Below are 26817 nucleotides of genomic sequence, written 5' to 3' on the forward strand. Positions count from 1 at the left end.
GATCCAGTTAGCAATAGCTGCAATGAAAAGCAAACCAATCAAATTGCTCAAAATATTCTTTGGAAAATTCTGGTTACACAAACTCTCTTCAACTGAGACGCAGTACTAGAAATAAGGTTTGTAACATAATGAAAACATAAAAGAAGCTAATTTTACAAAAAAATATATACTTACCATTACAAAGTATTTTCAGAAATTAAAATGTGCCTAACAACGTTTCCTGTGCCTTTCTGAGAAATATAGGACCTGGAAATTGGTTGACTCTGCGCCCATTTTACAGACGTGAAATGGAAGCCAAAGCATCCGATATTCAGCACACATTCCGCATTAGTATGGGCACAAAAAGAGGGGTACACGGCCCGCGCCTGAAACAGCATATACAAATAAGGGGCCTAACGCCTGTTTGAGGCCCCCTTTGCAAAATTGGTCCAAGATGAACATCAGGAAAATGTGGTCTAAATCTGGCCTAAGCGGCGTTCCTAAAAGGGATCGCTGGAAGCCGCCGCCAACAAGGTAAATTTGTTAAAAAAAATTACCTCAATGCGCACTGCAGTGTTGAAGACTGTTCATGGTTTCTGCTCGGGCCCCTCCCGATTGCCCCCTCTCTCCTGATCGCTCCCCCCCCCCCCCCGATCACTTCTCTTCCTCCCATTCGCCTCCCCTCCATCCGAGGAGCGCTGCCTGCGATGGTAACGGCCCAAAATCTAATGCTGATTGACCAGAAAAGTGCCCGGGAATGCTCACATGTGGCCGTAGCTCACCGATCTCATTTAAATGAAGCCCGAGGCCCAATATTGGGTGCGCCTCAGGCCAATTTGTTCTGGAACAGGGATTGTTCTCTGATTTCTTGGTCTAGGTCTTTAATGATCTCCCCAGCCATCAATGACAGCTGTAGGTAAAACTACAATTGCCAGCAAGCCCTATGTATACAATTCCTGGCATAGCACAGCCTGAATCTGTGCATACATTCTATGAAGAAAACGCCTAAGTATTTCACCTCAGTTTTATAGATAATGGTGAAAGTGGTACTTTGAGAAGGATGTGGAAGAGCCACTAATGGAGATAAACATTCAAAAGGAAATTATTTTTTAAAATAATAGTATTGAAAGTAGAAAAGTTTCCAAGTATGCATCCCATAATACTGAGGGAGGTTGTGGAGGAGGTAGCAAAGGCACCAACCATAATTTTCCAAATGGAAAATGAAAATGTGCCAAAATGAGTGTAGTAAGTGTTACACCCCTGTTCAAGATGGGTCAATGGATAAACTAGAAAATTATAGGCCTGTTAGTCTTATCTCAGCTGTGGGTAAACTTCCAGAGTCCATAATACTTAATGGACACTTAGAAAGATATGGGCTAATTGGGGACGGTGAGCATCGATTTGTAAAGAGTAAGTTAAACTTGACTAATTTCATTAATTTTTGCAAGAAACCACAGAGTGTATAAATAAGAATGATACAATGGATGTTATATATAGGAGTTTTCAAAAGTATTAATATACAAGTGACTTGTTGCAAAAATCTAGGCACTTGCTATTAAAGAGAATCTGGCTGAATGGATAGACAGATGGCTAGGAGATAGAAAGCAAAAAGCAGTGGTAAATTAATGCTTTTTAGATTAGCACGATCTGTGCTGAGACCTCTTGTTTTCAAATTATATACATGATTTGGACATACACAATATAAATGATACCAAAGTCGGATGATGTTACAAAATTGTTGGGGGGGGTTGATGTGGCAAACTGAGGAAGAATGCAGGAGATTGCAGAATAACAGAATTATAGAATCATACAGCACAGAAGGAGGCCATTTGACCTAATGTGCCTGTGAAAGAGTTATCCAATTACTCCCACTCCCCTGCTCTTTCCCCATAGCCCTGCAAATATTTCCTTTTCAAGTGTACATCCAATTCCCTTTTGAATGTTACTATTGAATCTGCTTCCACCAGCCTTTTAGGCAAAATTGGCAGAGTTGTAGTTCAATGCAGAGAAATGTGAAGTGGTACATTTTGGGAAAAAGAACTATGAAAGGCAGATTTTTAAGAGAGATGAGGAACAGAAAGATCTAAGAGTGCTAATTAAGAATCTTAAAGGGTGGGACTGTAGGTAGAAAGGCTAAAAATGATAAATGGCATTTCGGGTTTTATAAATAGGGGTACCGAATACAAAAGGAAGGAAATTATGTTGAATTTGGACCAGGAATTGGTTAGGCCACAACTGGAGCATTGTGTGCTGTTCTGGGCACACCATTATAGGAAAGATATTAGCACCATGGAAAAGGTAGACTAAAATGCTTCCAAAAGTTATGGTTATGAAGAAAGGCTCAAAAAGTGGAATAAAAAAAGAAATACTGAAAATCCTCAGCAGTTCAGGCCGCATCCTTGGAGAGAGAAATAGGGTTCACTTTCAGGTCAATGACCTTTAGTCATAACTGGAGCTTTTTTATTGGAACATAGAATGTTACGGAGAATATAATTGAAGTTTTCAAAATTATGAAAGTTTTGAGGGTTGCAATGAGCTGAATGGCCTCCTTCTGTGCTGTAAGCTCTATGGTTCGAGGACCACACCACAGTGCTGCTTAAGCCCAGGAACCTCCCAGTGATGCTGAACTCCATTTTCCCATGCAATGCTACTAAATCCCAAGTACCTATTTCCAACCCGGTACATGTTGCCTAGCATTTTGTTGCATATCTGGGGACTTAAAAAAAAGTAAGGAGATAAAAATTGATAACATAAGAAAAGGAACATATAGTCAAGGCAACTGGTTTAGTTTTCATGGAAAAATGGATACAATCATGGAACTCAATCTAGAAAAACTGGTAAAACTGCCTTTTACCAGGTATTAAAAATGGAAATGGACTTACTCAGTCACTATATATCAGTGTCTCTAATAATATTGACAGGTTTCTGCCCCTTGAGAGCTGCACTGGAAAATTCCAATAGGGGTGGGGTGGGGGGGAGGTGCAGGCACTTCCTTTCCTCATGACCCCTCAGTACTGACATCAGTTTGGGGGCATGTCTGTGGAGAGGGGGTGCCCAGGATCCCCTTAAATCCTGTCAAATATGCAAGCAATGCAGCCAGTGGTATAAACGCCTGCAGAAGCAGGCACACATGCCATCCTGGCCTACATGTGGGCCCCACAATGCCAGATTCAATTAACATTTTCCATTAGAATTGGCGGCTGAACATCAAAATATCTGTACCGAGGAATTCTATAACAGTTTTGTTGATTGGCCTGACTGCTCTTTGACTCCTTCTAATGAGGTAGCAAGGAATTTTCTAACATCCCACCTCATCCATTGGGTGGGTACCTTTGTAATGCAGCAACTGGTATGGGCGCCATCCCTAATGTTTGAATGATCCTATATCCAGACTAGGGATGAATCATGGTAGGGACAAAGAAGCAACTGAAAGCTCCACCCTGCCCCACTGTTTTGTACTGAATACTGTTCAGTACCTTGCCTATGTTAGATAAATTGTTTGTTGGATTATAGTATGAGCCTCAGTCTGATATAATGTATATACAGCAACAACAACAACTTGTATTTATATAACGCCTTTAGCAAAATAAAACATCCCACGGCACTTCACAGGAATGTGATGAGACAAAAATTGACACTGAGCCAAAGGATGAGACATTAGGACAGGTGACCAAATGGTCAAAGAGGTAGGTTTTAAGAAGCATCTTAAAGGAAGAGAGGTGGAGTGCCAGAGAGGTTTAGGGAGGGAATTCCAGAGCTTAGGGTTTAGACAGGTGAAGGCACAACGCCAGTGGTGGGGCAAAGGAAGTGGGGGATACACAAGAGGCCAGAATTGGAGGAACACAGTGTTCTCAGAGGGTTGTAGGGCTGAAGGAGTTTACAGAGATAGGGAGGGGCGAAGCCATGGAGGGATTTGAAGACGAGGATGAGAATTTTAAAATCGACACATTGGTGGACCAGGAGCCACCTATTGGAGACAAGGAGAATTACATGGTAGCATTTGGTACATTCTAGTAAGCCTGCATATAGTTGCAAGGGTTCTCAATTTGATCTCTGGATCTTGCTATCATTTACATAGACATTGAGCTGGTAAAGGCATACTCTGGATCATAGGGACATGAGGTCTGCTTACCTGAAAATCTGGGTCTATTCACATTAGAGATGCGTAGACTTAGAGCTGACCCGATAGAGGTATATAAAATAGTGAAAAGCTGGATTTCGTACCTGTTGATAGATAACTTCAGTTTGACAGATTAGGGAGGACCAGGGGTCATGCTTTTAAACTATGCAAGGTGTTTCTTCTTTTCCCAAAGAGTAGTGGACCATTGGAATATGTTGCTGGCTTGTGCAGTGCACGCTGACACTCTGCGAGCCTTCAAAAAGGTACATGATTTACAGTTAATATAAGCATGATCAATGTGGTCTTCTGGACTGGTTTCAAGCACCTAAGGGGATTGGAGAGTAATTTTCCAGATTTTCTTTCCCATTTTTAGCTCTGGATTTCTTTTTCTGTTTTCGTGTTTCTCCTAGGAGATTCCTTGGCTGCTGGGGGAAGGGCGTAGGAAGTGTCTAGTTGTGATGCTCCAGGCGTCATGAATGTGGGGCAGGCTTGATGGACCAGCTGGTCTTTTCCTGCCCATCATTTTCATATTTTCATTTTCATATGTTCACAAGAGAGATATTAGGGCTGATTTTATCTCTCTTCTACCAGTATAAATGTTCATGCTCTGGTGCTTCTCCAAAGTGGGCATTATGCATGTGTGAATCTTGACTGTGACTGTTGGCAGGCTATTTGACTATGAGGGCATCTCAGCTGAATCTCTTCCTGTTGTTATCTGAATAAGTGCATTTCTAGCAGGGGTGACTGGATACTGATCAGGAATAAGAACCCGGACTGATTTCAATTCCCCCGTCCGCCGTCTGCCTACTGCAAGTTTGTTAGGTGTTAAACCACTGTATGTGTTTGTTATTTAAAGAAAACCTTTTCTTTAACATTGACACCTGATTTGATTTGTATATTTTAACCTCAGAAAGAATACTTTTAGTGCCAGGCCTCTGCCTCTTTTGTAAGTGACACACATTTCTGGGGCCAAACAAGCAGGGCATGAGGGTCCCACCTCAAACAGATGAGAGCATTTGTAATAAATGTAATTGAAAGGTTGCAGTCAGCCTGGAATCAGTAGCAGCTCCAGGGCCTTCTGCAGCGCAGCCTCTCACAGCAGAGGTCATATTTCAGTATTAGTATCGCTGAAGTATGCAAAAACTGCTGCAATTCAATCCTGCAGCTGCATTGTTGCTTCCTCAATGGACAGGCTAGTTGATGAGCTTAGCCATATGAGGCGAGGGATAGTTATTGGCTCTCTTGATGTCACTGCTGCAATGTGGTTTGCTCACCCACATATCAGTGGGCAAAGCCGTGAAGGCCATAAGTATGCGTTGGTTGGAACTGGCAATGAATGATATCGCTGTCTCTCCCAACGGCTGGACATCCACATCAGTCCAACACCCCTCCCCACCCTCTGTCACAATCCCTGCCTAGGAACCTGAAAACAGGCAAAGCCTCTGCACCAGAGAAAGAGCAGCAACGTGAAGCAGGCCCATCTGGGTGTGTCTTGCTCACAGACTACGTGAATCATCTCAATCCCATGAGCCGCTCAGTGACACTCAGCTGCCAGCTATCTGCTTGTTTTCCACTGCACAGCTAGCACCAAGAAGAGCATGAGAATAGGCAGGAGAGCCCAATACTTACCGAGTAAATTTTGTTTCATAATGCTCCTGTGAAGCGCCTTGTGACGTTTTACTACGTTAAAGGTGCTATATAAATGCGAGTTGTTGTTGTTGTTGTGATAGGAATGGTGGGAGAAGACACAAGTTTCGGGCACAATTCTGTTTTTGGTTGTAAATCTTTTAGAACAGTACATGCAGTGTAGTTTCACTTTGGTTTGTGCGGCTGAAGTCAAGAATGTGCAGGGAGAATGGAGTTGCTGGGAAATGAGTGGAGTGAATGAAGGATACCATTCAATATGCAGGTGGCCTCAGTCCACTACAACACAATAATGTAGGTCACTGCAAGATCCTCCTGCAGCAACCACAATACTTCCATCTTACAATAGTTGAAGGAGCAGGGCAAATGGCCGAATGACTGTTGGGCGACCAAGTACATCCCTTACAGCTCTGACTGTTAGGAACATAGGAACAGGAGTAGGCCATACAGCCCCACAAGCCTTTCCTCCATTTAATGAGATCATGGCTGATATGTACTCTAACTCCATCCACCCGCCTTTGCTCCATATTCTTTAATACCCTTGGCTAGCAAAAATCTATCAATCTCAGATTTAAAATTATTAATTGAGCTAGCATCTATTGCTTTTTGTGGGAGAGTTCCACACTTCTACCACCCTTTGCGTGAAGAAGTGTTTCCTAATTTCTCCCCTGAATAGTCTGGCTCTGATTTTAAGGTTATGTCCCTTTGTCCTAGACTCCCTCATCAGTAGAAAAAAATAATTTCTATCTACGCTATCAATTCTTTAAAAAATCCTAAAAACCTCAATCAAATCAGACCTTAACCTTCTATTTTCCAGGGAATACTAGCCTAGTTTATGTAATCTCTCCTCATGATCTAACCCTTGGAGCCCTGGTAACATTCTGGTGATTCTGCACTGCACTCCTTCTTAGGCCAATATATCCTTTCTAACGTGCGGTGCCCAAAACTATACACAGTACTCCAGATGTGGTCTAACCAGGTCTTTGTATAGCTGTAGCAAAATCTTCTCCCCTTTATATTCTAGCCCTCTAATTAGAAAGGCTAAACATTCCATTAGCCTTTTTGATTTTTCTTGTACCTGACTACAACATTTTAGTGATCTGTGTACATGGACCCCTAAATCTCTTTGGACCTCCACTGTTCCTAGCTTTTCACCATTTAAAAAATACTCAGATCTATCCTTTTTTGGTCCAAAATGGATGACCTCACACTTAACTGCATTGAAATCCATCTGCCACAGTTTTGCTCACTCACTTAATCTATCAATGTCTCTTTGTAATTTTATGCTTCCATCTACACTACTTACTATGCCACCAATCTTTGTGTCATCGGCAAACTTGGATAAATGGCTCTCTTTTGTGTCATCTAAGTCATTATAAGTCACTAAATAAAGTGAATAGTGGGGGCCCCAGCACTGATCCTTGTGGGACACCACCAGTCACTTCCTTCCAATTCAAGTACATAGTCATTATTCGTACCCTCTGTCTTCTAACGCCTAACCAATCTTTTAACCAAGTCAATAATTTGCCTTCAATTCCATGATCTCTAATTTCTAGCTAACAGTCTCTTAGGAGGAACCCTATTGAATGCCTTCTGGAAGTCCGTATAAACTACATCTATAGACATTCCCCTGTCTACTACTTTAGTTACTTCCTCAAAAAATTCAATTAGGTTCATTAGACATGACCTACCCTTTACAAATCCATGTTGATTCTCTCTAATCAGCTCAAATGTCTCTAAGTCCTCAGTCACGCTTTCATTAATTATAGATTCCAATAACTTCCTTACAACAGAAATTAGACTAACAGGTCAATAATTTCCTGGTTCATCTCTCTCACCTTTCTTAAATAATGGAGTTAAATTTGCAGTTTTCCAATCTAAAAGGACAATTCCTGAATCGAAAGAGCTTTGGAAGATTATGGTAAAGTATCAGCAATTTCCTCACCTAGTTCCTTTAAAACCTGGGGTGGAAACCATTAGATCCTGGGGATTTGTCAGACTTTAGTGCCATTATTTTTTCTAATACTATTTTCTTGCTTACGTTAACTTTAGTGAGTTCCGGTCCTTGATTCATTAATAGTTTTCCTGGAATATCAAGTATATTATCCTCTTCCTCTACTATGAAGACTGACACAAAATGATTATTCAACAAATCTGCTATTTCCTTATTTTCATTTGCAATATTATCCGCATCTGTTTTTAAAGGGCCCACATTAACTTTGACTATCCTTTTTCTTCTAATATAATAATAAAATGTTTTTGTGTTAATTTTGATATCCCTCGCAAGTTTCTTTTCTTATTCTCTTTTTGCAGCTCTTCCTGTCTTTTTTTGTCTTCCTTTGCTGTTCTTTATATCTCTCCCAGTCCCCTGGATCGACACTATTCTTTGCACTTTTGTATGCTTTTTCCTTTAGTCTTATGTTATCTCTTACATCTTTTGAACTAGGTGAGGAAATTGCAGATGCTTTAGCCATAAGCTTCCAAAGCTCTCTCGATCTATGATCTCTGTTGATCATAGCTGTTTTATTTGGTAATTAGTGCTCTTGCCCCTAAGGGGTATATACTTGTCCTGTATTGAGCTAAATTCTTTTTTGAACACCCCCCACTGTTCATTTGTAGCTTTACCCAATAACAGTTTTGACCAGTTTGCTGTCGTTAGTCTCTGTCTCATCCCTGTGCTAACTGTGTTAAGCTTCTCCTTTTCAAACCTAACTTTGAATTCGATCATATTATGATCACTGTTAGATAAATGTTCCCTTACTGTTAAATTATTAACTAAGTCTGGTTCATTATTAAATCTATTGTGGCCAGCCCTCTTGTTGGTTCTAGAACATATTGCTCCAGAAAACTATCTTGAATGTACTTTAAAAATTCACTTCTGTTCTGACTTAGAAACATAAAAACATAGAAAATAAGAGGAGGAGTAGGCCATTCGGCCCCTCGAGCCTGCTCCACCGTTCAATATGATCATGGCTGATCCTCTAGCTCAATGCCATATTCCCGCTCTCTCCCCATATGATGCCTTTTGTGTCGAGAAATCTATCTATCTCCTTAAATATATTCAGTGACTTGGTCTCCACAACCTTCTGTGGTAGAGAATTCCACAGGTTCACCACCCTCTGAGTGAAGAAATTTCTCCTCATCTCAGTCCTAAATGTCCTACTCTGTATCCTGAGACTGTGACCCCCTCATTTTAGACCCCCCCAGCCAGGGGAAACATCCTCCCTACATCCAGTATGTCTAGCCCTGTCAGAATTTTATACGTTTCAATGAGATCCCCTCTCATTCTTCTAAACTGTAGTCTATACGGGCCTAGTCAACCCAACCTCTCCTCATATGACAGTCCTGCCATCCCAGGAATCAGTGTGGTGAACCTTCGCTGCACTCCCTCCATGGCAAGTATATCCTTTCATAGGTAAGGAGACCAAAACTGCACACAATACTCCAGGTGTGGTCTCACCAAAGCCCTGTATAACTGTAGTAAGACATCTTGCTTGTGTACTCAAATCCTCTTGCAATGAAGGCCAACATATCATTTGCCTTCCTAACTGCTTGCTGCACCTGCATGTTTACTTTCAGTGACTGGTGTACAAGGACACCCAGGTCCTTTTGCACATCAACATTTTCCAATCTATCACCATTTAAATAATACTCTGCCTTTCTGTTTTTCCTTCCGAAGTGGATAACTTCACATTTATCCATGTTATACTGCATCTGCCATGTATTTGCCCACTCACTAAACTTGTCTAAATCGCTTTGAAGCCTCTTTACATTCTCCTCACAACTCACAATCCCACCTAGTTTTGAGTCGTCAGCAAACTTGGAAATATTACATTTGGTTCCCTCATCCAAATGTGAGTAGCTCGGGCCCAAGCGCCGATCTTGCGGTACCCCACTAGTCACCGCCTGCCACCCTGAAAAAGACCCATTTATTCCTACTCTCCGTTTCCTGACTGTTAACCAATTTTCAATCCATGGCAGTATATTACCCCCAATCCCATGTGCTTTAATTTTGCACACTAACCTCTTACATGGGGCTTTGTCAAAGACCTTCTGAAAATCCAAATACACCACATCCACTGGTTCTCCCTTATCTATTCTACCAGTTACAGCCTCAAAAAACTCCAGTAGGTTTGTCAAACACGATTTCCCTTTCATAAATCCATGTTGACTTTGTCTAATCCCGTTGATATTTTCTAAGTGTCCTGTTATCACATCCTTTATAATAGACTCTAGCATTTTCCCTACTACTGATGTTAGGCTAACCGGTCTGTAGTTCCCTGTTTTCTCTCTCCCTCCTTTTTTAAGTAGTGGGGTTACATTTGCCACCCTCCAATCTGCAGGAATTCTTCCATAATCTATAGAATTTTGGAAGATAACAACCAATGCATCCACTATTTCCATGGCTACCTCTTCTAGTACTCTGGGATGCAGATTATCAGGCCCTGGGGATTTTTTGGCTTTCAGTCCCATTAATTTCTCCAGCACTCTTTTTTTACTAATACTAATTTCCTTTAATTCCTCCTTCTTACTAGACCCTTGGTTCCCTAGCATTTCTAGGAAGCTATTTGTATCCCCTTCTGTGAAGACAGAACCAAAGTATTTGTTTGATTGCTCTGCCATTACCTTGTTCCCCATTATAAATTCTCTTGTTTCTGACTGTAAGGGACCTACATTTTCTTTTTACATACTTGTAGAAGCTTTTATAGTCCGCTTTTATGTTCCTTGCAAGTTTGCTCTCATACTCTATTTTCCCCCTCTTAATCAATTTCTTGGTCCTTTTTTGCTGAGTTCTAAACTGCTGCCAATCCTCAGGCTTGCTACTTTTTCTGGCAACTTTATATGACTCCTCTTTAGATCTAATACTATCCTTAATTTCTTTTGTTAGCCATGGTTGGGCCATTTTTCCTTTTGTGTTTTTGCTCCAGAAAGGAATGTATAACTGTTGCAATTCATGCATTTGTTCTTAAATGTTAGCCACTGCCTATCCACCATCATGCCTTTTAATGAAGTTCCCCAATCTACCATAGCCAACTCACTCCTCATACCTTCGTAGTTTCCTTTGTTTAGATTTAGGACCCTAGTTTCAGATTGGACTACTTCACTTTCCATCTTAATGAAGAATTCTATCATGTTATGGTCACTCTTCCCTAAAGGACCCTGCACATCAAGATTATTAATTAACCCCTTCTCATTGCACTATACCCCAATCTAGGATAGCCTGTTCCCTAGTTGGCTCCTCAACGTACTTGTGCACCTTCCAGGAATTCATCCTCCACAGTATTATTGCTAATTTAGTTTGGCCAGTCTATATGTAGGTTAAAGTCACCCATGATTACTGTTGTGCCATTGTTACCTACATCTCTAATTTCCTGTTTGATCCCATCCCCTACATTACCACTACTATTTTGAGGCCTATAGACAACTCCCACCAATGTTTTCTGCCCCTTGGTGCTTCTTAACTCCACGCTGACTGATTCTACATCAAAATTTTCTGAGCCAATATCCTTTCTCACTATTGCCCTGATTTCATCCTTTACTAACAACGACACCCAACCTCCTTTTCCTTTTTGCCTGCCTTTCCTAAATATCGAATACTCTTGGATATTCAGCTCCCAGCCTTGGTCACCCTGCAGCCATGTCTCTGTAGTCGCAATTATATCGTATCCATTTACATCTACGTAGAGCTACGGAAGAGCTACTCAGCTCTTGCCAATCTATATGAAAATTAAAACTCTGCTTTTCCTATAAGCCTCTCTAATCTCTGAATTGATACGTTCTGCCACTTCATTGCTGCTATCAGGAGGCCTGTAGAAAACTCCCATTACAGTTCTAAGTCTTCTCTTATACCTCAATTCTAACCATAGAGTCTCCGCTGATTGCTTTCCCTTACCTATATCCTCTCTTATTAATGTTGCAATAGTATCTTTAATCAATAAGGCTACCTCGCCACCTCTTCCAGTTTCCGTATCATTTCTAAAGACTTTATAACCTGGAATATTTAACTCCCAATCATGAGCAGCTTGCAACCATGTCTCAGTAATGGCCACCTGTCATACCCTCTAAGCTGTATTTGAGCCTCTAATTCACTCAATTTATTTCTTATATTCCGTGCATTAGTATCTAAAACTCTTATTTGGACAAGAGACCCGAACCTGTCCTACTGCCCTGATGCTGTCTTTCTCACACCCCCGTACTGATGCTAAAAGAAAATATAATGACTCTACCAAAATTCTTATTGAACATTGCATTGGGATGTCAAAGCAGTATTTCTGTCAAAGCAGGATCTGCTGTATTCTGTAATACATTACCATTACAAGAGGGAAAACTATGCAACCAGAAAGGCTGGAAGGTGAGCCTCAGCATTGCAGAGGAGAAGGATTGACATGGCAATGACTGACTGATGAGGCTTTTAGTAAAAGAGTCCTTACTGCATCTTGTGGACTACCAGAGATCCGTGTAGGAACAGACTCTTTGCAGAAGCCTGCCACCAAATAGTTGTCAAGCCAATCCCCTTGCCTCTATAGAACGTATATAAGATCCTCTTGTAAGTTGGAACCCAAGTGGACAATGTATTCTGGTGCATTATCAACAATTATCATGCAATCTGTATTTATGCTGTAGGCTCATATTAATCAGATTAAAAATTGTTTTTGTAACATAAAATCAAAAATAATTCTACGCTGTGCAAACCAATACCACAAAGCAACATTCAAATTAAGTTGTGTACAATTTACCATCAATCATCTTAGAACTTGTCCCCAAGAACCAGGCAATTATGTTTCACTATTAGCACACATTATTGCTGTACAAAATCAGATGTATGTAGCTGTTTTTATATTGCAGTTCAGATTTTGGACGAGTGAGCTAACTGAGTCACTTTCCCCGCATTTCTTTTTGGCAGTGTGTATTTGGTCTTCCTGTAAACCAGATGCATTATGAGGGCCCAAAGTTTTATTTATGCTCAGGCTGGTTGCGAATTTTGGTAAGCGTGCTTGCTTGGAGTAGCGACATCAAGACATTGTGTATTAACATCACTACAGAGATAATGGAAACATTTACGCTTGATAATGACATGACACAACATTTACTCGCACCAGTAAAACTGGCAGTAGCTGGGAAGAACAGGTCTTTTCTTGTTGCTGTTGTAGAAAATCTCTGGTAGTCTTAGATTGATGTGGCTACAAGAGACTCACACTATGGGAGCCAGCAGTCATCATATAACAGTATAAAGCTCTCATCACCCCAATTAGCTTTAATTTGATACCTTTGCGTTAACATTTGCACTGTCATTCAAAGCAAAAACCAAGCCATTATTATTAATAATTCCCATTAAAACTGCTCCCCTAGACTGCCCAAGATTTTCTGGGGGTGAAATTGGATTTCGTCAGCTTGTTTTCCAGGTGGAAAGCGAGGGCACAGAGGTCCAATTTGGGGGACGCCTGAATGCGTTGCAAACACGTCTGATGCTATGTTGATTCAGATGCTGTAGAGGTGTTAGGCCCCTTGAATATACTAATAAGGGGCCTAGCGCATGTTTGAGGACCCATTCCGGAAATTCATTTGCTCTTAGTGGAGTGGCCTGCTACGCTCAGGATTACCTGATGTACATGCGACCTAAACAGCGATCCTTAAAGGGAACGCTGGAGGCAGCCTCAAAAAAGGTAAGCTTAAAAAAATATTTACATTAATGTGCTCCTGCTAGCTCCTTAGCATGACTTCAGGCTATTGCTGGACAATGCTCAGCCCTCTCCCGTTCTCCTCCCCCACCCAGGACTTACCTTGGGGCCACTGCCAGTGAGTGAGGTGACCAGAGAGGCAAGTTGCCATGTAGGCATAACAGGTGCCGGCAGCTCACTCAAAATATTAAGATGAAGCCCGTGGACCAATTTCGGGTGGTCCTTTGGCCGGCCTATACTGGCACGTTCAGTGTGTGCGCCACTCAGTTTGCGCCTGAAAATGGGTGCAAACCAATTTATTCCCCCACGTGTCAGAGTTTAGTAACTGCACAGAATAAACTTGGGGATTGTCAGTCCTTCTTCAGTAGGTAATTCAGGCTTCATATGGTACCCAGTTAAACAGTGGCCCAAGTTATCCCAATTGACTCTGCTCATAGCAACCGATATTTCAACCAGATCGTTGCACTCACCAGATCCAAGCTCTTTGCTCAACCCTTACAAAACTTAGTATCTAGTGGTCAGAGTAAAATATTTTAGTATCAATTTCTTCATTTTAAGCTCAATCGCAGTTTACACCTGTGCCCGGACACTACTTTTTGTTTGCTTTGTGCATTGCATTTATACAATTGCTGACATAATGTAATAGGATTCCTATGAATGTGAGCTTCACATCAACATTTTGAGATCCACTTACTACTCTCCTGATTTGTATGCATTGTTATTAAAATTCTTTCTAGAATTGTACTGAATAATTGTACTGAATAGTTAATAAACTTTTGCTGCTGATACCAACCAACCATGACGCAGATAAAGATTATGTAAATTACAGTAATAAATCTCAATATGCCATTATCTTTAATATGAGAATGTATATTTCATTTACATCATGAGTTTTTGAGAAAGACAGAGTGGTCCCAAAATTCTTGAGTTTATTCTGACCATGTCATGCAGATATATTAAATCAAAGAATGTAATCTTGAAACTAACTGAGGATAACAAACAAATGCAGTTATGAATTTCATGTATACCCTTTGTAGAGTTAAAACTTTTACCCATTTAGCAACCGATTTGCAATCTTGAATTGGAGGTATATCATTGACTGGGGTCTTGTTTTATATGATGATGTTGCAGTAGGAAGTTGTAGCTCAACCTCAATTTAACATGTTGAAACTTGAGTACCAGCAACTGCTGCTTTTTACCTCGTACTGCGGTAGATTTTGACTTTGTGCGATGCGATTGTGTAAAACGGGTGATAGCGAGTTAGCAGCCCATTTTACATCTCTCCCGATTTTTATTTCCATTGAGAGAGTGCCATGGGATCTTTTACGTGCACCTGAGAGGTCAGGTGTGGTCTTGGTATAATGTCTCGTCCAAAAGACGGCACTTCTGACAGAGCAACACTCCTCGGTACTTGCACTGACATGGCAGTCTAGATTATATGTTTAAGTCTCTGGAATGGGACTTAAGCCAATGACCTTCTGACTCAGAGGCATGAGTCCCAGCACTGATCCAAGGCTGAATTAACAGCCATGGTGTCTATTGTTATGAAAAGGCACTTTAATCCCTGTCTCAGGAGAGCATCCTTGATGTATCATGCGACATTATCTTTCTTGACATTATCAATCTTGTGCTTTCAAATTTTTTAACTTGTGAAATTAGTGAAGTTTTACGCTATTAACTCATATCAAGTAGATTTATAGGACTTACAATACAATTTAATTTTCCCCAACACTTATACCTACCTCCCCATTCACTGTATCACTTGCATTTTGTTTAACTCCTTGCATTTCTAATGTGCCTAGTATTCATTAAAACATTCCACTGGAGACTGATCTCTGTTTGCATATAATTTTTTATCCATTTCTGCTGCTTCAAAAAATGTTTTTACGCAGTGAGGGGTTATGATCTGGAATGCACTACCTGAAAGGATGGCGGAGGCAGATTGAATTGTGGCTTTCAGAAGAGAATTGGATAAGTACTTGAAGGGAAAAAATTTGCAGGGCTACGGGAAAAGGGTGGGGGAGTGGGACTAACTGGATTGCTCTTGCAGAGAGCCGGCACAGGCTCGATGCACCGAATGTCCTCCTTCTGTGCTGTAACCATTCTATGATCCGATGATTTCCACCATATTATGGGGGGAATAAGTTTCTGTGTTAACGCACGAGGCATAGAGAATGTTGGGGGAAATTTCTTTGACCCAGTGAGTGAGAAGGTAAAACTTTACAGGATTTGCCTGGGATGAAGACTTCAGCACTAATGCTTCAGGAAAAATTGCTTTCGCCAGGTTACCATTCCACCAGAAATATCAGAGATCTCTTAACTGTTTAACACTTAGCTTTTACAGGCCCGTCCAGAACCACCGCAAAACTCCCGCACTCGGAATCTGACTCTGTAGATAAGGAAAGCTTAACAAGTTCATCATTAGTAAACTGTATATTTGCTGGCCTATTAATGTCAACTTTATATTTGGTGAAATAAAGAACGAAAGACAGAAAGAAGGGAGGGAGTGAGGGATGGAGGGAGGGAGGGAGGGATGGAGGGAGGTGGGAAGAGAGAGAAAAAAAAGAAAGAAAGAAAGGAGGGAGTGAGAGGGGAGAATTGGAGGGAGGGGGGGGGGAGAGAGAGAGAAAAAGGAAGAAGAAAAACTTGCATTTATATAGTGCCTTTCATGACCTCAGGATGTCCCAAAGTGCTTTACAGCCATTGAAGTACTTTTGAAGTGAAGTCACTGTTGTAATGTAGGGAAATGCGGCAGCCAAGTTTCCACAAAGGAATGAGATAGTGACCGGATAATCTGTTCTAGTGATGTTGGTTGAGGAATAAATATTGGCCAGAACACCAAGCGACCTCCCCTGCTGTTCTTCAAATAATGCCATAGAAACATTTACATGCACCTGAGAGGGCAGATGGGGGCATTAGTATAACGTCTCAACCGAAAGATGGCACCTCCAACAGCAACACTCCTCAGTACTGCACTGACATGGCAGTCTAGTTTATGTGCTTAAGTCTCTGGGGTCGGAGTTGAGCCAATGACCTTCTGACTCAGAGGCATGAGTACCACAACTGAATTAACAACCATGCTAACCATTGCTATGAAAAGGCACTTGAATCCAGGTCTAAGGAGAGCATCCTTGATGTATCATGCGATATTATCTTTCCTGACATTATTAATCTCCTTCTTTCAAATTTTTAAATTGTGAAATTAGTGAAGTTTTATGCTATTAACTCATATCAAGTAGATTTATAGGCATGTTTTAATTATCCCCAACACTTGTACCTACCTCCCCATTCAATGCATCTCTTGCATTTTTTAAAAACTCCTTCCACTTCTTATGTACCTGGTATTCATTAAAACATTCCACTACAGACTGATCTCTATTTGCATATAATTTTTATCCATTTCCATCATATTATGGGGAGAATAAGTTTCTATGTAAATGCATAGAGCATAGAGAACGTTGGGTGAAATTTCTTTCACCGAATGAGTGAGAGGGTAAAAATTGGCAAGGTTTACCTGAGATGATGACTACAGCACTAATTCTTCACCAATGTGCCATAAATATTAGAGATCCCTTAACTGTTTAAAAGATTTTGTTTTTACTGCCTCCCTTTCCTCTCCAAGGCTCTTGAGCTTGGTGACCTCCCAGCTCTGTGTCCATCTTTCTCACAACTCCCAGAATGAATCGCTCCAATCTGGTTTCACCCCCAGAGCACAGAAAAGACCATAACCAAAGATGCAAATGGCATTCTCTGTTACTGTGGTGAATTATCCATCCTCATCTTCCTTGACGTCTCTGCAGCCTTTGGTTAATCATACTATCCCCCTCCACTGTCTCTCTTCCGTTGTTTAGCTCTGTGGGACTGCTCTTGCTTGGTTCCATTCTTATCTATCTAAATATAGCCAGAGCATCCCTAGCAATGTCTTCTCTTCCCACCCATGCAAAGTCACCTTAGAAGTCCCACAAAGATCCATCCTTGGCCCCTTCCTGTTCATCATCTACATGCTATCTGCAGACATGGAGTCAGCTTCCACATATATATATATATATATCACCCAGCCTCACCTCTCCAATACCTCTCTCAACCCCTCCACTGCTTATGTGCTGTCATCCAGTCTTAGATGAGTCTTAACTTCCTCTGGTTAAACATTGGGAAGAGGAAAGCAAACATTTTTGGAGCTTCGCACAAGTGTAGCTCTCTCAACTCCCACTCCATTCTCCTTATCAGTCTGGGGGGTGAACCAGACTGTTTGGAACTATGGCATTCTATTTGACCCATAGCTGAGTTCTGATCCCATGGCCTCTCCATCACAAAGACTTCCGCCTCTACTTCCACCTCCATAACATCACATGCCTCCACCCCGACCTCAACCCATCTGCTGCTCAAACCCTCATTCATGCCTTTGCCACCTCCAGACTTGACTATTCCAATGCTCTTCTGGCTGGCCTCCCATCCTGCAACTTCCAAAACTCCAGCTCATCCAAAGGTCTGATCTCCTACACCAATTCCTGCTCACCCATCACCCCATCCCCATGGCTTCCAATACCCCAGTGTATCAAATTTAAAATCCTTGCCCTTATGTTTAAATCCTTTGATGGACTTGACCCTCCCTATCTCTGTAACAACGTCCAGTGTTACAACTCCCTCCAAATTCTCTGTTTATCTGACTCCAGCCTCTTGTGCATCCATTTGCCCCACCATTGATGGCAGTGGCTTCAGCCACCAATGTCTCAATCTCTGGAATTCCTTCTCTAAACTTGGAGAGTTACTCTCTCCTCTTTTAATACCCTTCTTAAAACCCATCTGTTTGACCAAGCTTTTGGCCACCATTCCTAATTTTTCTTTCTGTGGTTCAGCATCCATTTTTCTTGCACCTCGATAAAGTGCCTTAGGACTATTTTTTACATGAAAGGTTCTGTATACATGTAAGTTGTTGTTGTACAATAACTCCCTGACTTCCTTTGCCCCACCACATTGGCGGCCATGCTTTCAGCTGTTAAGGCCCTAAGCTCTGGAATTTCCTCCCTCATCCTCTCTGCCTCTCTACCTCTCTGCCTCTCTACCTCTCTCTCCTCCTTTAAGATGCGCCTTAAAGCCTACCTCTTTTATCAAGCTTTTGGTCAACTGTCCACGTGTCTCCTTTGGCTCGGTGTCAATTTTTGTCTGATTTACGCTCCTGTGAAGTACCTTAGAATGTTTTACTACTTTAAAGGTGCTATATAAATGCATATTGTTGATGTATATTGTTAAGTGATGTACTACTGGGAGGAATATGAGTGGTTGCTTCCTGAGAGGTCTAGTGTGGATCTGCTTGTGATGCAGTTAGTCATTTACCTCAGTGTGTTGCAAACCCAAACAATTCTGCCTATGTGTCAGGAATAGGCTGTCCTATTCCAGCTGGGAAGCCTTCATGCTGCTACTTTCCTGCTGGCAAGGGACTAATGATGTCCTGAGCCGCCTGCCTGTTCCTTGTGCTTCTGCATATGTGTCACTGCCTGAGGGTGATTCTTCATGGTGGCCCTTGATCTCTGTGTGCAGTTACTGTTGCACTGATGTGAGGTCTTTGAATCCCTTCTGATGGCTCTCCCTAATATATTATCAAATGCATTAAAAATTACCTTTAGCGTGTTTTGAACCTTCAACCTCTATGCCTTGACAGCATCAGTGGGAGCATTTATGAGGGATTTTATAACTATGCACATCGCCTGCGTTCAAGATTTCCCCCATAGATGACACTGGTGCTGCATTTTGCTCAATACAGAACAGAGAACCCTTGCTGCACAAAATCGACCAACTGGGCAACAGCTTCAGTAAATGCAGTTTCTAGCGTGGTCTGCCAGGAGGCAAGTGGCTGGTGTATCCATTTGCACTCATGATGTTATCTTCATTTACTAACTGGTCCATGAGGTCAGAATGACAAAGTGACTCAACGAAGATCTTACCTAAATCAAAAGCAAAATACTGTGGATGCTGGAAATCTGAAATAAAAACAGAAAATGTTGGAGAAGCTCAGCAAGTCAGGCAGCATCTGTGGAGAGAGAAACAGAGTTAACATTTCAGGTCGAAGACTTTTTTTCGGAACTGGAAGATGTTAAAAGAATTAAAGTTTTTGAGCAAGTACAGAGCCAGGGAAAGGGGAGGGGAGGGAGGGAAGGGGAAGAGGAAGAAAGAACAAAAGGGAAGATCTATGATAGGGTAGAGGGCATGAGAGATCTTACCTATGCTGTGTGACTGTTCAGCAACAGCCAGTCATTCTTTCATCTCCATCCTTGCTGCTTCCATACCTTTGAGAAATGACTCACCCTGTGCTTCTTCTAAATAGTTAATAGGTAAAGTGTGTCACTGGGTGGCCTGCTTCAAGGTTTAATGATACTCCACCAAATCTTTGCCATCTCCTCCACCCAATTATCCCCTCCTGAAAGCTCTGTTCCTATGATTCTGGCCTTTTGTACATCTCCTTTTCCTTCACTCCAGTGTTGGTGACAGAACCTTCAGCTGTCTCAGTCCAACTCACTGCAACTCCCTTCTGACATCTCACCCCCTCTCTTCACCTTAAAATCTGCTCAAAACCTGTCTAATCAACCAAAACTAAGGTCATCCTATGGTCATTTTCAGTCCTCAGAGGGATCAACTTGCTTCTCCTTAGGTTGTGGCATATCTGGAGAAAGAAGAAAGGGTATATGATAATTACAGGTACATCATTAGGCATGTTGTTACACACATAATTATGTCTGGCACATTTTGTGGAGCATCACAGTCAATGTTGCACACCTGCTAACATGCACTTGGACAGACAAGATATGCAATTATAGTTGTACAAATCAGGAGGGTGTTCCTCTTCTCCAGCATACATTATATCTACATCAAGTACAAGCTCTCATGTGATGCTCTCCATTATGGCCTCCTCAAAGAATGTGAGAGACTTCAACTACTCTCATTTGTTACCTATTTGCGCTCTCCACCCTCTGTTAAAAGCAAACATTTTGTTAAAGGAAAATAACATATGTGTTGAATATGTTATCAGCCCCTCTACTGTTGAAACTTATACATGTCCTTGTCATCTCCAGACTTGACTGCTCTCTATGCTGGCCTCCCATCCTCCATCCTTGATAAACTCTAACTTGTTTAAAACTGCACTTACCCTGTCCTGCACAAAGTCTCACTCATCCATTATTCCCCATACTCACTAAGCTTCACTTGCTTGCTATTTTTCAATACATTAAATTCAAAATCCCTATCTTTCTTTGTAAATCCCTCCATGGCTTCACTCCACCTAACCTTTGCCATCTCCTCCAGCCAAATATCCCCTCTGGACAGCTCTAGTCCTATGATTCTGGCCTTTTATGCATCTTCTCTTCCTTCACGTCACCATTGGTGGCAGAACCTTCAGCTGTCTCAGTCCTACTCACTGCAGCTCCCTCCTGACATCTCACCCCCTCTCTCCACCTTAAAATCTGCTCGAAACCTGTCTGTGCAACCAAAACTTTGGTCATCCTATGGTCATTTTCAGTCCTCATTCTGAAGGCCATCTTTGCTGCCTTCATTCTATACTTCAGGCAGAATGTGATGAAGTAGGTAGATCATCCCCAGCTCCTATGGCTCCCTGTTTACCCTGGCACCGGGAATCTCATCTCCTGAAGTAATAAGTTGATCAGCATCCTTCTGTTCGATTCTAGTGGTTAATGTCACAGCACCGATGTCAGGTGTCAAGTCCCAACATCCTGGAACCAAGAAAGGAGTTTGGAGTGTATCTCTTCATTATCTGCCAATGAAGAAATGCTGGTGCCGAGCAAGGGAAATCCCCTCTGCAGATTTAGCACTGGTGGCATTAAGGTACACCTCCAGTTTCTATAAGGAGTTACATTTCAGATCGGGATCTCTGGATATCAGTGACGATCCGGATTCTTTCCCCTCAGTCTGGTTCAGTAAAAACTGAAGTCGAATACATTTTAAAGTTCATCACAACTTTAATAGCAGGGTTCTTAGTCTGCAGCATTGATTTGGACTCCTGATAGAGTCCCTCTATGCTGGCAGAGCAAGAACAAAAACATACAGAAATCCACACGTTTTTATACAATCAATAGGGGTTGGAACATACTTAACGAGGGTCAACACCAATCATAAGCCGGGCACAGGTTGCCATGCGAGGTTACATTATTTCCGGCCAATCATAAATCGTCCATGTGCTGATCATGCTGCTGTTAGACATCAAAGGGGATACTTCCTCACCTTCCAACTTGGAATGTTCTTCCCTGTTCCTTCTGTTCCTTATCTCCCAACCTGGAATGTCTTTCAACTTTGACTAAGCTCGTTACTTATATTGATCTGCCATAAACATGGAGACATTCAGACCAGTCCTTGAATCACATCAAAGACTCTACATTGATAAGACCATGCAAACCTGCTGACTACGCAAACATATGGCCCAGCAGGAGGGCCAGGCCACCTGTATCAATCTCAGTTACTAACTAATTAACCCTTTCTAACCATTTTGCATTCTGCTTCTTTGCCACGTAGGCATCTTAATATTTTACCGAAAACTGACCACGTAGGGATTCTCATTAGCACCACTGAAACTCCAACTAAGACTCACCCACCTGCTTGGTATTGACCAAAGATCTGTGTTAGTAATGGCACCCAGCGCTGATGTTGCTCACTATCCTAGAGTAAATCTTCTAAAGGACTCAGCTGCAGAAAATCATTCAACACTTGGTGGTTCAGGGATTCCTAACTTCAGCTCCAAATTGGACATCTTAGCAAGGAACCCTATCTGCACCAGGACCTTCGGCACAACTCAGCCACTAGTGCTGATTGGTATCGCTGAATCAACCAGTACCAACAGTGCAGATCAAACAAATTAGGCTGTAGGGGATTCTAATCCTTTATTACCTGTGTGGACTATGTCTCTTAGCTCACTGCCACAGACTTGTAACCCACTCTTGTCAGTGGATGAACTAACTTTTATTGATTGCCAGTCATTGTGCAGCTCTTCTTCATACTTGGGATCTTCTAGAGTGAGGGAAATATGTCTTCATTTTTGGCTGTGCTAAAGGTTTACACCATCCTTGCCCAGCTACTTTACTCTGTTGAAAATTCTAGACTTACCACAGCTTCCTCATCTAGTTTCATCTCCATAATGGCTCATGTACTTTGTGTGTACTCTGCCTGCCAGGCAGGGGTGGGGGGAGGGGCGGGGAAGGAATATCTGCCCTGTGATGTTGAACTTGCCATTTTTGAATCGTGGAACCAGTAAAATGTCATGCTTCCCACTACATCTTTTGTGGGCTTTTGCTAGATGACTAACAGAGAAAAGATCCCAAAACTGAGTTTAAGAACGTAGCTACTATTGGTGTACACTTGAGATCATAAGAAATTTCCACTGGGTATGTGTGTGGGGGAAATATGAAATATTAAGAGGAAAAGTAGATAAAATGTGAAAGAAGTACTTAAGAACAATTTTATTTTCAACAGTCAGAAATGCTGCACTCCCTGTGGTTTCCGAACAAATAGTAAACAAACAATCATCTCAAACTGAATACATTTTGATCTATCCTACCAATATGGATCATCTGGAATCATCACAGGTATTAAACAAGGTAAATCATTGTTTATTCTAGTCTGTAATTTAATTTATTTTTCTTCTTCTGTTGTAAAAAATAATTATTTACTTTTTCCACTCCTGAAGTTGCTGATTCATACTTCAGTCCAGTCCACAGGTGCCAATAGCCCTCTGTGTAGCTCACGAAAGTGGCCATTCTTTATGTGGAAACCAACACATTGAATGTCAGTCGGCTGTTAAATAATAGGGGTATCACAGCTACACCCAATCTGGTGCTCACCCAATGTCCACAATGGGTATTTTCCAGTAGGGATCAGTGGACATCAATCAGAACGGGAACATTCATTAATTTTTGACTCTTCAACCCAGGGCATTGAGGCCAAAGGTAGCATCTCCACTACTGCCCAGGCTAATACCAGCAAAATCCTCCAATTAGGGATCAAATTCAGAACTGTGCAGGTTTGTATGGTTCAGTACCGCACAATGCAATGCATTTATGGACTAAACCATCAGGGTAGCTGTACGTAATCTTAAGATTTAGAATTAAATAATGTTGCTCATTTGAAAAGCATGGATGCTGCTGACTCCTGATCTTTTCAACGAATGTTATCTGATTTTTTTTTAAAAATTACTTTATCCAAACAATGGTGAAGGTTCCCATCTCACACATACATTGCCACTTTCCTCTGAAATAAAACTAATTATGGCCTTTAAAATTTGCTGCCCTTCCTGCACACTCCCACCATGACTTTGGCGGGAATCCATCAGAAGATCTGCAAATTCGGCCGGGTAGTCTCCTACCGTGGGAGCTCCCAATTGGCCTTGTGGAGATAGAATCCTACATAGGGAGTTCCGTTAAATAATGTTCCTGGTCCTCAGAGGGACCTGGCATAGTGGCAGCAGTCACCTGGTGAGACCAGGTGTACCTATTTGCCAAAGGGCGGAAGTGGAGCCCATCTACTCCAGGTTGGGATCGTGACCAGGGCCCCCAAAGAAATATATTCAATTTTTTAAAACCTTTTTAAATGAAACTCTTACTAAGGGGGCTGTGGGGGTCAGATAATCATAAGCACGGAAAGAGTCCTTGATTTTTTGCATTTCAATTTCATACTTGTAGGTGATTAAAAAAGTTTTTAAAAACACAGTAACGTTTCACAAGCCTCCAATCACTGTCTGAAGCTGAATTACAACAGTGGCAAAGGCAACCCTAACAGAGCCCAACAGTCTTCTGCTAACAATTGAACATGCATTTCAGATGATCTGATGGATTATGAATTGGCTCCAATCCCGCAGTGAAAGATTGTAGTCAATGGTTGTGGATCAACCTAGAGACAGGTTACCAGTGGTGTCCCCCAGAGATCGGTGTTAGGCTCACTATTTATCACTGTTTTTGTTAATGACCTGGACAGTGGTGTTGCAGGTATGGTTAGTAAGTTTGCAGATGATACAGAAATTTGTGCAAGGGTTAAGACAGTGGAGGAGTACAACCTTCTGCAAAAAGATTTAGAAGCACTAGGAGAATGGGCCAAACAATGGCAAATAGCATTTAACCTTGATAAATGCAGTGTTATGCATATAGGTAGTACGAACACAGAATTTACTTATCATTTACAGGGAACGATACTGAAAGCGGTTGAAAAAGAAAAGGATTTAAGTGTTATTGTGCACAGATCACGACCAATTCAGAGAAGCCGTAGCCAAAGCAAACAGGGTATTGAATTGTATTAACAGAACCATTCAATACAAATCAAAGGACACCATTCTGTCATTATACAGGTCGTTGGTTAGACTACATCAGGAGTACTGCGCCCAGTTGTGGTCCCCTCACGTGGTAGGTCATGTAATGGCCTTGGAAAAGGTTCAGAGGAGAGCTACGAGAATGATTCCTAGCATAAAGAACCTTAGTTACTGGGTCTATTTACTTTAGAGCAGCGTAGACTTAGAGGCGACCTGATAGAGCTATATAAAATAATGAAAGGGCTGGATTGCGTGCCTTTTTATAGATTATGTCAGTTTGACAGGTTGGGGAGGACCAGGGAACATGCATTTAAACTACGCAAAAGTAAGAATAGACTAGATGTTATGCGGTTCTTCTTTTCCCAGAGTGCAGTGAGCCTCTGGAATGCGTTGCTGGCTTGTATGGTGTGTGCTGACTCACTGCATGCCTTCATGAGAGAGCTGGACCACTTCTTGGCTGGGGCAGAGATCACACCATACAGAAGGCAAATGGATTAACAGTTAACACAAGCATCGTCAATGTGATCTCCTGGACTGATTTTGATCACCTGAGGGGGAATTTTCCAGAGATTTTTTTCCCCCTTACTTCCCCTGGGTTTTTTACTGGGTTTTTTTTTGCCTCTCCCAGGAGATTACATAGCTGCAGGGGGAGAGGAGTGGGGTAGGAAGTGCCTAGTTATGATGCTCCAGGCATCATGAGTTTGGGCAGGCTAGATGGACCGTCTGGGCTTTTCCTGCCTGTCATTTTTGTATGTTCATATGATCTTACGATCAGTATTTACAATCTGCACGTGGAGAGATTGAACGAATGATAACGTGCTCCATAAAATTGAAGCCCTATGCTTAACATCACAGGATAGTATGGATGAGGAAGGCCATTCAACCCATCTACATTCATCCATCCAGAAGGACCCCATTGGAGCATTCAGCTGTTTCTTAAATAAATCCTTGTTTTTTTTTGTTCCAGTACCCTACCTGGAAGTCTGTTCCACATGTTGAAGCTCAAATATTATTGAGCATATGTTCAGCTGTCTTTACTTTTCAATTTCATTCTGTTTATACGAGCAAATTATAAAAATAGATGCAAAATATATTTGCAGCAATTAAATTCAGATTGTCTTTTTATAGACATTTGCCACGGATGGAAATCATAACGAAAATCAATTATGTTTGAACACCAAAAATTCAACAAGAAGACAGTTTTTGATGTACGAAGCCAGTGGTATGGATTAAGTTCCTTGTGATCCAAAGTGATTTTTTTAGTACATGCTTCTTTAACCAAGGATTTTTACTAAGAAAAATTTTCAGATTTCCAGAATTTGCAATCTCTTTCCTTTTCCACAAATCACTTTGATCTATGATATGATTTAGAATTTCAGGTTAATGTCAGCAAAGTGGAGGTTAATGTTTTGGACACCATAACATTGAAAGTGATCATGAATATTTCTGGGAATATATCCTGTCATTGGAACTTTAAGAACAACAGAATTCAGTGCGATGCGAATTATTGCACTATGCACAGGTATTTTCTTTATATCTTTTTATTACAAAGGAAGCAGTACAATAAAAGCTGTTAAGTGTGGTTACCTTTGATATTCCTGATTTCATAATATGAACTAAACTGAAGTGGCCCATTCATGTGAGAAAAAGGGCCATGATTCACAAGTAAGAGACAAAAAGATAGCAGTCACTGTAATGTTTATTATATGTATTGTACTGTAAGGAGCTGCGATGCATCAAACAGGTGTCCTGATGCAGCTCACGGGATTGAGAACTCAAGATCAGGTCAGAGTGGCTGCCAACGGGTGGGTTGCAATCGTAGAGGTTGGGTGGTCCCGGGGCGGCAGCAACCCAGATTATTTTTGTGGGCCACAGAAAGCACTCCTGCTCCTCTGGGGGCCCACAAAAATAATTTGACACTTACCTTTGGCAGGCCTCTTTGGTCCCATCACCCGTGGAACCGTTCGGAGTCTGCACAGTGCACTTTCCGACCAGTTACGACCAAAAATGGCAATCAGTGTCCTTTTTAGGTCATAGGACTCGATTACTATATGAAAAGGGGCCTATCACCTGAAACAGACGGGCGCTTTGGGCACCCA

At 41.6% G+C, this 26817-nt stretch overlaps 1 protein-coding gene across 1 annotated transcript in view; it reads left to right on the top strand.

Annotated features, from left to right (window-relative positions):
• Positions 1-3882: 3882 nt before the first annotated feature.
• flt3 (fms related receptor tyrosine kinase 3) overlaps positions 3883-26817 on the top strand; it is an 88747-nt gene continuing 65812 nt past the window's right edge. Inside the window, exons 1-4 of the mRNA XM_067985519.1 lie at positions 3883-3982; positions 22894-23018; positions 25847-25940; positions 26090-26240. Of these exons, the coding sequence (XP_067841620.1) occupies positions 3883-3982; positions 22894-23018; positions 25847-25940; positions 26090-26240 (470 nt within the window). The remainder of the gene's footprint in view (positions 3983-22893; positions 23019-25846; positions 25941-26089; positions 26241-26817) is intronic.

This window comes from Heptranchias perlo, chromosome 6 (assembly GCF_035084215.1).
Source record: "Heptranchias perlo isolate sHepPer1 chromosome 6, sHepPer1.hap1, whole genome shotgun sequence".
NCBI lineage: Eukaryota > Metazoa > Chordata > Chondrichthyes > Hexanchiformes > Hexanchidae > Heptranchias > Heptranchias perlo.